This window comes from Psammomys obesus, unplaced genomic scaffold (assembly GCF_907164565.1).
Source record: "Psammomys obesus unplaced genomic scaffold, mPsaObe1.curated_primary_1811, whole genome shotgun sequence".
Classification (NCBI taxonomy): domain Eukaryota; kingdom Metazoa; phylum Chordata; class Mammalia; order Rodentia; family Muridae; genus Psammomys; species Psammomys obesus.
In genome coordinates this window covers 10,555,365-10,567,489 of record NW_026596152.1, presented here as the reverse complement: position 1 = coordinate 10,567,489, position 12,125 = coordinate 10,555,365, and the positions used below count along the sequence as shown (strand labels likewise).

The 12,125-nt window shown below is 48.8% G+C and overlaps 1 protein-coding gene across 5 annotated transcripts in view; it reads right to left on the bottom strand.

Moving 5' to 3' along the window:
* The window catches only part of Snap47 (synaptosome associated protein 47), a 65,546-nt gene that overhangs the window by 20,294 nt on the left and 33,127 nt on the right, over positions 1 to 12,125 (bottom strand). For all 5 annotated transcript variants that reach the window (XM_055594146.1, XM_055594147.1, XM_055594143.1 and 2 more), the window contains exon 4: positions 11,480 to 11,604. In XM_055594146.1, coding sequence (XP_055450121.1) covers positions 11,480 to 11,604 — 125 coding nt within the window. The remainder of the gene's footprint in view (positions 1 to 11,479; positions 11,605 to 12,125) is intronic.

The window sequence follows — 12,125 nt, the reverse complement described above, 5'->3', positions numbered from 1 at the left end:
GTAAACAATCCAAAACCAGTATGGTCCTGAGCGCTTCATAAAAGAGATGTTCAGCCCACGTGAGCTGGGTTTTATTACTACATCCACAGGCTTGCATGAAATAAAAGAAAATAAAAATGCATGATTAAAGGATGCTTCCAGTTTTGTTTCCTGTTGTTTATTTTCTCATTCTCTGGAAATCCTAAACAAAAGTATGAGTTCTGGGACACCGCCCCACACACTCCACGTAACTCACAGAACTTAGGTTTAGGAACTGTTCACTTTTGAACATCAAACTCTTTTTTAAATAAGGTCCAGAAAAGCTCAACACTGGTCATGAGCTCTAGAGCTCACTGGATCCAGACAGAATCACCCTACTACAGACATAACCACAAGCCTGGCATCGACTGTCATGGGAGGAGGACTCAGTCACAGGACAGAGCCACTGTGAGAACCTGCATGTCCCTGAAAACAGAGCGACTATCTCATCCAGGCCTGGAGGAGCACTGTCCCATCCTGGATACTGCACTGCAGGACCCACACTAGTCCTCACAGCCTGGAGTGGCCTGAAAGCTGCAGGACAAGAAGAAACACGGACTTTAAATGGCTGTACTGAGTTGTGAAACGTGAATAAATCCAAAATAGACTTCAAATAGTAAATGAACAAAAGCTGTGATTGGTTAAGCACACAATCCAGAAGTCCTAATATGTAAGTATCAACGTTAGGCTTAACAAACACCTCAGCCAGGACAAACACAAACACTACCATATGAAGCAGGACCAAGGGGCCACAGACCTTGTGTCCACAAAGACCACCTCTATGACAGACTCTGAGATTTCCATTTCCATCGTCATCTTCCTGAAAAGCTAAGTCAATCGACCCTTCCTTGTGAACAGCGAACATGTAGCAAAAGGAAGACTATGAGTGGCTGAGGATGGAGCTCAGTTGAAGCTCAGACCCCAGAGTTACATAAACCAGGCACAGTGGTGTCTGGCCATAATCTTAGCAATGGGAGATGGAAGTCAGAAGACCAGAAATTCAAGGTCATTTTGACTAGGCCAGCCTAAGGAACTTGAGACCTTCTCAAACAAAAAATCAAACAAATGAACAAACAAAAAAAAAACAACAAAAAAAAAGAAAAGACTATGTGTTTTGTGACCCTTGCCTAATAGTCAAAGAATAATCACACATAATAATCTGTGGCCCAAACAACTGCCTCTCTATCCTTTTCAGTATTGTATTGTATAAATACTCAAAATAAATGCTGGTTGCTATTCAACCTATGATTTGGAAAAAGTCTCACCATTTTTAAAGTCTTAAACATAGAATTCATTCCAAAGAGCCTGCTAAGACCCCTTGGCCTGTCTGCCAAAATGCACTTGGAACTAATTAATACTGCCCATACTGAAAAGACATCCAACAGCTCCTAGTCTGCAGACAAAGAAAATCCCAGAGCTAACCTTCCAAGCACTAATACCTCCAGACTATTGGTAGCCTTTTTTCTTTAAGAGAGGAATTGAAGTAATTAAACAGCACCACGCACATTCCATAGAACAGGGATGGAAAGAATGGAGCTCATGCAGTCTGGCCAAACCTTAGAAACAGTTGTTCCCTCTGTGGCCCAGGATGACAAGCTGTCTAGTCATCAGCACATGACGCTGCCAGCCTCTGACATACCCAGGGGCCCTCGATGAGCCCTCTCTGGCTGTGAGTCAGACAGCGGGCTCAAGCGGATGTTCCCACAAGTCCCTGATATGCCACAAACACACAGTGACTGGCAGCCTCACCTGTGTGGACCACCTGACTGAAAAGGCTCAGCCCGTGCTAGACAGGCACGACGCATAAACACGTGTGGGCATGTGTCGGGGACATCTGGGAAACTGAGGGCTCTTCTCCCAGGGAAGTTATGGATGCAGCACAACAGTCAGCAGCAGGTGACACACCGTCACAGCGGCTCCTCTCAGTGTCTGTGGTAGGAGAAGGGAACAGTTCAGACCGCTCAGGCAGGAACCAGGCAGGAAGGAGGGAGGAACATGCAAGATTCAGGAGGGAGGCAGACAAGGGCTGCACATCCGTGTCCTCAGGGCAGCACAAACACAGCTTTGAAGGGGCCATTCCCAGGAATCCTTGAGGAGGGCTCTCCAGCCTTGCTGCCCTTGAAACTCCCATGGGTCCCCAAGGCTGCTCTGGACGAGAACCCACAGCTCGGTGAGTGGTCTGTCTGGACACGGCTGTCGGACTGGAGACAAGCACCAACAGCACAGTCCCGGCTGGCAGCAATGTCACACAAGGCACTCAAAAGAGCAGATACAGAGACCTCAGCCTGGTCGTCATTTCTACACTGTCCACACTGACAGCACATCACGGACCCTGCACGGACTGAGGCAGCTTCGATGCACTGAGCACATGGATGTGACTCCACACGGTCCCAGGGGTCTTGGCCCCGTGATATACAGCTGTGCTGTCGAGACAGCCCCGCTCGGGACACACTCCAAGTGCCCACACATGCTGCACTACACTGGTTGCTGTCTTCATAGAGAAGCTGAGAAACGAAGATGCTGGGTTCCACCCTGTCACATGACCCCAGGACCCGGGCTGTGGGAGCATGAATATGAGCACCTACAGCTCGTAAGAGCTAGGCCGTTGGCTCTCAACTGTTCTGACACTGACTCACCCAGAAACTGTGAATTTCCCTGCAGTGAGAAATTAGCAACCATTTAAGAACAGAGCTGGGATAAATCAAGCTGTCTGCAACTTTGAGCAGTTCTTCCAGCCGAGCCATTAACATGCTGCGGAGAAGGTAGAGAGGGGAGAGTTGGCTTTCACAACACTGAAGCTCTAGGGGCTGCAGGAGCATGCTCTGCTGCAAGCCATCACACGCAGAGCTCACAGACCACCCTAGTCTCACGGCCCAGTTGCTGCATTCCTAGGGGCTCCTGGTGGTCTGGGGCTGGCAGGGAGGCTGGGTGTGAGGCTCTGGTGTGTGAGGGGTCTCACGGTCCCCCAACACCCTGGTGTGCATGGGCTTGCTTGTGTCGCTTCTGAGGCGACTTAGAGACAGCAGAGTAGCTGAGCTGGGGTCTCCGGGGACCTGTGGGCCTTGAACTGCATCTGCCGGCTGGCTGCCAGTGACAAATGGCTGTTCTCACTTGAGGGCCCGCAGTGCTGCTTGGCTATGGAGGCCCAGGGGTGGCCCAGGCCACTGCTACACAACTCAATCACAGACGACCACAAAGGGAGGCAAATGTTTGCAGGAAGACGAATCTTCACCACACAACACAGAGACAAGGGAAGATGTGCTGAGGCACGGCCCCCAGCATGTGAGTGCCTCATGCTGCCTCACAAGGCACCATCCGTTCTTATCCAAACCTTCAGGGACAACCCTGCTGTATGACAGGGGACAGTAACATCGTAATCCTAGACACATGAGTTACAGGGTAAGGATGCAGCAAGTTCTGCCTTCATGCCACACACAGACAGACAGAAGGACAGACAGCCCCAGTCTCACCCTCTTATCCATCTGACATGAACCAATGGCTCCTGCTTCCCAGCCAAGAGCAATGCCACTTCATACTTGCTTCCTGCTCTGACAAGTTAATTAAAAGGGTGCAATGCTGGAGAGATTATCTGGAAAGATCGCTTGAGGAAATGCAGGGCTCCAGTGAACGATAACCAACACTCTACCTAACAGCCCAGCCTGGGAGCAAGGACGGGGGGCGGGGTTTCTCAATTCCCAAGATGTCCCCACTTAAGTGACAGACATAGCCCTTTCCTGATGACCAGCAGTTAGGTCAGGGTTCCTGTAACTCCTGCTTGGGTCGTACTGGTTTGCTCAGGTAGTTCACAGAACTCAGAAAACCCTAACCTGTGTTGACAGGCTCATTACGAGGATAATTACCAAGGACACGCACACAGAGGTGCAAGAAGGGGCTTCCATGCTGTCTGTGGGCACCTGCCCCTGACAGCCTCCAGTTGTTCAGCTCCTGGGAAGCAACCTGAGAACGTTTCTAGGGGGTTTTATGCAGGCTTCATGACATGGGGCCGGTGATTAACCCACTGGCCATCGAGGACCCACTCAACCTCCAGCCTTTCTTCTGAGGTACGGCTGACCGTCCTCACATTGCAATTTTTCCTGGTTCTTCAGTAACCAGTCCCACCCTGAAGCTACTCTAGTGGCTGTGGCTACTGGCCAGCAGAGGAATATGGGAAAATACTTCACATTTGGATTCCCAGGAGTTTAGGAGTGAAGCAGAATGTCCCATGCTTCAGTGACTTTCTCCAGCATACATCATATGCTAGGGAACGAATCTCATAAATGTACAGTGACTGAAAGAGTAGTTTCTTCTCTGACCACAGTGGAATCAGAGTAGAAACTTGAAAATCCATAACATACGCAGAGATACACAAGTTAAACAGCACGCTCTGAAACAACCAATGAAAGGAAATTAGTAAATTCTTAGAGATGAATGAAAATGAAAACACAGCACAGGAAACAAACTGAATCCATACAGGACAGATCCCAGAGTTCCAGGGGTTTTACATGAGGAAATCAAGGAGTCACCATGTTAGTTACACAATCTGAAAGACCTTGCACTGATGAAAAAGGGCATCCACACAGTCCATCCTGTCCTCACGAGCAAATGCTCAGACACAGCACAGAGAACCTTCTTCAAGAAGGCAACAGGGGTCCTTGAGTAGCTCATAGCATCTACCAACATGGCACCCACATCGTGGAGATCAAAATAGTAAGGCTGCAGAGATGGCGCAGTGGTTAGGAGCACTGCTCTTCCAGAGGAGCTGGGTTCAATTCCCAGAATCCACAGGTTGGCTCACAACTGTCTGTAACTCCAGCTTCAGGGTATCAGATGCCCTCTTCTGGCCTCTGAGAAAACAGGGCAGGCACATGGTACCACAGATACACACGTGGTATAAACACTCATAAACAGAAGTTAAAATAAAAACATCTTAAATAGTGAAAAAGGAAAGGAGAGAAATGCAACAGACTTGGAAAAAAGCGCTGAAATGACTGTGTGCAGAGGATGTTATCTGACTGCAGAAACAGGAGACTCAGCCAAACATGTGAGCCATGAACTCACAGCAGATACTGGAGCAAATGACCAAAACCTGGAGTTTTCTAGAGCAGCAAAGGACTGGAAACGGAAGTTGAGAAAATCATCTTGTTTATGATAGCATCTCAGGGAAGAAAACAGCAGCCTACCAAAAGAGGTGACCCTGAAGATGAAAAGTTTTGCTGAATGAATCAGAGACTGAAACAGAAAGATTAGCTAGGTGCCAGGTCAGAAGGTTGTCAGGATGTCCTGGCCACGAACCTCCTAAAGTGAGACAGAGCTGAAGTAGGAACTGTCAAAATGCAAGTTGCAATTTGTAAACAAAATGAAAAGCCTAATCTTCAGATCCTTGTGGAAGGGACCTAGAACAGCCAAAGCAGGTCTCACGCAGATGGGCGCTGGCTGTGGTGGCATACATGTGTAACGCCAGCACTTGGGAAGCTGGAGGCTCAGGAGTCCAAGGCCCACATTGGCTACATAATGAGCTTGATGGCATCTTGGGCTACCTGCCTCAAAAACAAAAAACAAAAAACAAAACAAAACAAAAAAAAACTAAACAGAGGCATGTCACACCTAGCAATTTCAGAGCTTACCATGGAGTGGTGGTAATGAAGAGACTGACCAATAGACTAGAATAAAGAAGAAAAAAATAGAAAAATGGACCTCCATGGCAAATGGATGTTTGACAGGACTTCAAGAAGACTCAAAGGGGGAAAATAGTCAGTTGACTAGCAACGTGGAAGCCACCTCATTTCACATGCAAAAATGAACTCAAAATGGACTAAGACCTTAAGATGTAAAAGGTAGAACTATTAAAGAAAAGCAAGGCGAAGTCTTCAGGGCCTTGTTTTTGGTGACGTGTTCTTTAAACAGCAATCCAGCACATCACAAACAAGAAGAAGAGAAAGAAAGCAGAAAAGTGCAGAATAGAAAAGTTGAGTAGGGTGGTGTGCATCTTTAATCTCAGCTCTTGGGAAGCAGAGGCAGATGAATCTCTATGAGTTCAAGGCCAGCCAGGAATGTATAGTGAGATCCTGTCTCAAATTTCAAAGCGAGGCACAGGGTAATATATTATAATTTTAATTATTTGTGCCCTTATTGTATTACAGAGAATTTGAAAGCTGGGTATGACGGTATGCCAGGGAAGGGAAAACAGGAATATTGTCATGAGTTTGGACCTAGCCTAGCAACATAGTAAGTTCTAGGCTCATTTGGGTTATAAAATGAGAAACCCTGCCTCGAACATAAAGATAAATAAAATAAAATAAAATAAAATAAACAACGGAAGAAGATTTGGCCAGCCTTTGTTCCTGGGTCCTGGAAGCATCTACACCTGTGGGACCTCCCAAGTAATGGAAATGTCTTTGTCTTTGAAACCCATGAAGCCCGTGACCACAGGTGAGTTTATGGAAATGCAAAGACTATCTCTCTGACTGGAGAGTATGTGTGTGAGGATGGCCACCTGATCCCAGTGTGACCTCCCAGAGAATGGGGGTTAGGTACTAGGTTCAAGTATAAGACTGATGAATCAAGCGTGACCTGCAGTTTAGACAATGGAGATCCTGACTGGTGTACCAGAAGGTAACAGGCCAGGTACCTGAGAGAGGATGGAAAACTATGTTTGAGACCCTCGATATCTAGCTGTTTCATTTGGCTGCTTTTATTTGTGTCCTTAAGAATGTTAGTTGTGGTTGGAGGGGTGGCTTCTCAGTAGTAAAGGGCTTGCTGGACAAGCATGAGGACCTGACCTGAGATCAGATCCGCAGCACCTATGTAAGAGCTGGGCACCAGGTATATGCCCATAACCCCGGAACTGTGGAGCAAAGGCAGATGGATTCCAGGGGCGCACTGCCTCGAGAGTCTAGCCAAAATGGCAGGGTCCAGGTTTCGTGGGAGCCTGAATTATAAAACATAAGGTGGAGAAGACATTGAGGAAAGGTATACCTGGCCTCAACATGTGTCAGGTGTTCAAACAATTTTGAATTTGGGGATGAAGGATGCTCAACTTGTGCCTGCGGTGCATGGCTTAGATCAGTGCTAAAATGGACTAGGACTAAAGCTCTATATAAAAACATCCCCCAAGAACCCCTTTGTGATGGTAGGAATGCTGACAGTATTCACAGGAAAAGTTCAAGTAAGTGTGGGAACATATGGGCACCAAGGCAAAAACCTGCAGTGGCAAAAGATAACTACAAACTGTTCAAGAGTTAGACCCTGAACTCAGCCTGGCAGGTGGCTCTTCCAGGGCTCTGCCCCTTAGAGGCTGAGGGTCTAGTTGTACAGACTGACAGAGGGGACAGTGTGCAGCCGTTGCCCATGGGGAGAAGACCTGCAGGACATATGTGGGGTCATCATGGCACATGTCATTGCGCAGAGAAGAAGACCTGAGGTCTCAATGTGCACACAGGGTGGGCTGGTGATGCCCCTGACTCTTGAATTCTGCTTTAGCTTCAGAGATACTTGGGGAGTACAATCACCTGCAGATGAGCTTCATTCAAAATGGCTGAGGCATGCTTCCAGCAGGGAGAAGGTATACTTTGAGGAAGGTACAGTTTGTAAACCTGGGGTACCAGGGAAAATGGGCCAAGGTGACGGGCACTGAAGATGACAAACCATGTTGCATATTTGCTCAATGACAGAAGCACCATACATGAATGTCTTTAAATTTTTTTTATTATATTTATTTCATTTTGTTTCACTGTGCATACACGCTTACAAGTGGTGGTCAGGTGACAGATTGTTATTATTATTTTTGTTTGTTTGTTTTATTTTTGTTTTGACACAGGGTGTCAAAACACTGTGTAGTCCTGCCTGGCCCTGAACTCACTATTTAGTTCAAGTTGTTCTCAATTTCACAGGCATTCCCCTGCCTCTGCCTAGTGATTTATGGGGATTAAAAACATGTAGCACCATGCCTGACCTAGAACAACCTGAGAGACTTAATTTTCTCCTTCTACAATGTAGGCTCCAAAGATCAAACTTAGGTCATCAGGCTTGGTGGCAAGTGCCGTTACCCACTGAACCATTTCGCTGGCCCACAAACTTCTTGGAAAAGGTTATATAACCAACAGAGAACCACAAAATAATTTCCAGAAAACTACATTTACCTGTCGACACAGGAACAGGTACATGTGGAGCTGGGGTATAGAAAGCACGTGGAGATTCCAGAGACGCAGACATCAAGCTGAAAGGCCAGCATGCTCTGCAGACCTCAGCCGCCCAGGGAGGCACTGCAGCACACCCTCAGGGCGTGACAGGAGATCTCACACACAGCAGTCTCCTTTCTCTACCACAGCTGGCTGCTGGGGCCGCTGTGTCTTCCCACCCACAATCCACCAGATCAGATCACTATGGTTTCACTGGGAGATCCCAGTCAAAGGCAAAAGGGGATGAAGAGCCTCCCAACTCAGGCCAGGGCACAGCAACAGAAGCAGGAAGAAACCCTGTGTGGACCCTGAGAGCCTTGCCTCACGACAGCAGTCCCCACTTCCTGTGTTATGCTGCCAATCCCTTACCACCAACAGTGTGTGCCTCTGCTGATGCCATGAACCACGTGCAGCCACGGGACTGAGGAGGAGCAGATAGATGCTAAGCCAGTTGGCAGGCGAGGGACTTGCCAGATCTACCAGGGCCTCGGTTTCCTTCTGGCCTCCTGGGCTTTTCCTGCCCCAGCCGCAGTGACGCGGCAGTTGGTGGCCACAGACCGAGCACCCGCTCAGCTCACTCCCAACCTATGTAATCCTGGCCACTTCCCCATTCGCATCCCCAACTGCAATTTAAATCACCAGGACACATCTCAACATAATGGCTTTAATAGCATCCGCAACCAAAACCACAGCTGGATGGAGGAGGGTTTCTTGCATTTTTGATTTCCCCAGAATTTAACTCATTCCTACTTGGGCTAGAGCTTCAACTGCACAGCCAGGAATTCTTCTCTAAATATGAAACATGTGTTTACCTTGAAAATACTGTTTCATGTAAAGTTAGGCTGCACCTCCTGACCAGAACTGAGTCCCCACCTGCCCGTTCCCCGAGGCCCAGCCTGGCAACGTGGAGACCCTTATGGCTCCACTGCCCTCAGCGTCCCACCGCTAAGACCTCCACACGAGGTTCTCAGTGTTGACAATATGGACCACTCTGGACCTCTAGGAACTGCCACAGACAGGCACTGCAGGCTGCTACCCCATTCTTGTCTTGGGCTGTGTTCGCCGCCCTGGCCGTTAGGACAAAGGCTGACAGAGGTTAGACGTTCACAAACAGGAAGAGCCTCTCAGAGCATCATTGCGACTAACAAGTGAGCTCCTGCCTAGACACAACTGCGGGGCTGAGATGTTGTCATAAAGGTGGGCACGGAGAGCCTGCAGACCCAGCCTGCCAAGGCTGATGCACTCTTGTTCAAGTGCTCAGGAGGGTACTCAGAGGAAACTCTGGGACGTGGGCCCCGACACACTAGGCTTCCTCAAAACCCCATAGGAGGAAGACCACACCTGGAAGGTCTTGAGGACAACGTGACAGTGACCTGCAGAAGCCATTGCTCACAGCTGGTGTGTGCCAGGGTCATGCTCAGCATAAACACTGGGCCATGGAAAAAGGAACAGGGGTCTATGTTTAAAGCATCTCATAGAAAGGAGTCCTTCCCTACCCACATGAAGGGGAAACCACTGAGCTCAGAGAAGCTTGTGCCTATGCAACACATAAACTGAAACCTTTATTTATTTATTTCAAGACAGGGTTTCTCTGTGTAGGCTTGACTGTCCTGGAACTCACTCAGAAGACCAGGATGGCCTCAAAATCACAAAGACCCATCGGCCTCTGCCTCCTGAGTGCTGGGATTAAAGGTGTGCACTTTCATCTCCTGGCTCTGAGGACTCATTTTTAAGAACAGGGCTACTGAATGACTGCTCATATCCACCTCCCAGTGGAAACACACAGTGCTCTTTTGGGGGCATGTCCCCCGATACAGGACCCCACAGGTGAGGGGCAGAGCTCTTCCATCTCTGAATGTGGCTGGTCCTGGTTGGAACAGACAGGCCTCATGGGAGGTCCAGGGCAGTGTGAACACTGACTGGACATTTTAATGTTTCATTTCTAAAAGGTTTACTTCCCTTCCCTTCCTGAGTTCTTGCCTCTATGTGTGCATGAGGTACCCAGAGACGCCAGAAGAAGATTCCACACGACTGTGAATCCCCACGTGGTTGTGGAAACCAAGCCCAGGCCTCTACAAGAAGAGCAAGTGCTCTATAATTGCTTAGCTGTTTCTCCAGTGCCTACTTTTTATGTTCTAAATTAAGAAAGGGGTTATGTTTAGTCACATATGTGTGTGTATGTATGTATGTATGTATGTATTATAATGTGTGCACTTCATGATCCTATGGCCTCACCCTCATGCTCCTGAATTATTGACAGCTCTTATCTGGGCATTTCGTTTGTTCTTGTTGTACTGCTTTCAGAGTTTCTCTCCTCAGTCCAGGCTGGCCTTGAACCTGTGACAGACAGTCTTGCCTCAGCTTCCAGAGTACTGGGACTGCAGAGACAAACCGTCACAGCCTATAGGTCCTCGTATCTCCTAAGGGAACAGACTGAAATATCTGCAAGGAAAATGACACCCTGCAGAGGTGCTTCTTCAAACACCAGAAGAAAAGGCACCTGCACTGTCTTGCAACGCTACAGAGAGGTGACTGTAAAGTACGTGTGTGGGATATTTCAACTTCAGTTTTTTTCAACAGAAGTGGAAAACTTCTTTCAGAATCTAGTTTTGAACATGAGCGATGTGAGCAAGCTGGTTTTCTCTTAAGCGTACATACATGCTTGCAGAGCAGAGCGTGCTCGTGCACACACAGTACCTGTGTACCACACGACACACATGCACAGAGCACACGCACACACTGGACAGAGTACACACGGACTGTGCAGAACAGGCATGGCACATATGCGGTGCGCAGACACACACAGTCCACACGCATGCACACATATACAATGGGTGGAGGTGGCCGCTAAGGCAGCTGTATGTACTGAGGGTGTGCACACTCTGAGTCCTCGGGCCATGAAACTAGGGAGCTGGGATGGGCACAGCAAACCCTGGGACGAAGCAGCTCCTTTCAGCACCTGGTTCCCAGCCCGCCTAATGCTGCGACCCTTTAATGCAGTTCCTCATGTTGTGAAGACACCCACCCCCCAACCATAGCATTACCTTCACTGTTACTTCATAACTGTAATTTTGTTGCTGTTCGGAATCATAATGTAAATATCTGATGTACAGGATATATGATATGTGACCCCCGATGGGTTGTGACCCACAGGTTGAGAACCCCAATTGAGTCAAAGGCATGTGCCATCCAGCAAGAGCCCGTCTGCAGGCAGGAGAGGGATAAGACTCGGGTGGGGTGGACAGAGACGCTGAACTGGCCCACTGAGGCACTGGGGACTCTACCTGTGTCAGCTCCTGGGCTTCCCCCTCAGAGAGCAGTGGCCAGTTCCTCTGCAGCTGCAGCTGCTGGTCCTCCCGGCCTCCTGTGGGCAGCTCCCGGTGTGAAGCGCAGCCCATCAGTCTGGACGCTGGAACGGAAAGCTGAGGTCAGTGGTGAGGACTGTCGGGAGGCACAAACCACACACAAGCGTTCAGAGCACCAGACGGGCAATTTAAGACGGCCCCAAGCTTTGGTCTGAGGCGCACGTCCGAGTGTCCCTATGGGCATGTATGGCCTTGGTGCCTGCGCCCCTACTGAGCTGAAGGCCACACATCAAGGTGAGTTTGCTGCTAACCCCCAGGGCTAATTCTGCAAGGATCTCTTCAGAGAAGGGGCTGTAATCTTCTAGAGCTCAATTTGTCCAAGATGTGGCATACAGAACGCAAGAACTGGTGAACCCTGGTGAGATACACATATAACAAGCCACCAGGAAATGTGGGACAGTGAGCTAGTCCTCAGAACACTGTGGTTCCAGAGAGCACAGGAAATGGCCAGCTGCTGGAGCCAAATGGAGCCACATGTACAGGCAGCCCCGGGCTTCCTGAGTCACAACCACTACCCTGTGGTCAGGCTGGACTCAGGGAGTGGGGCAGCTCTGCAGCTCTCCCA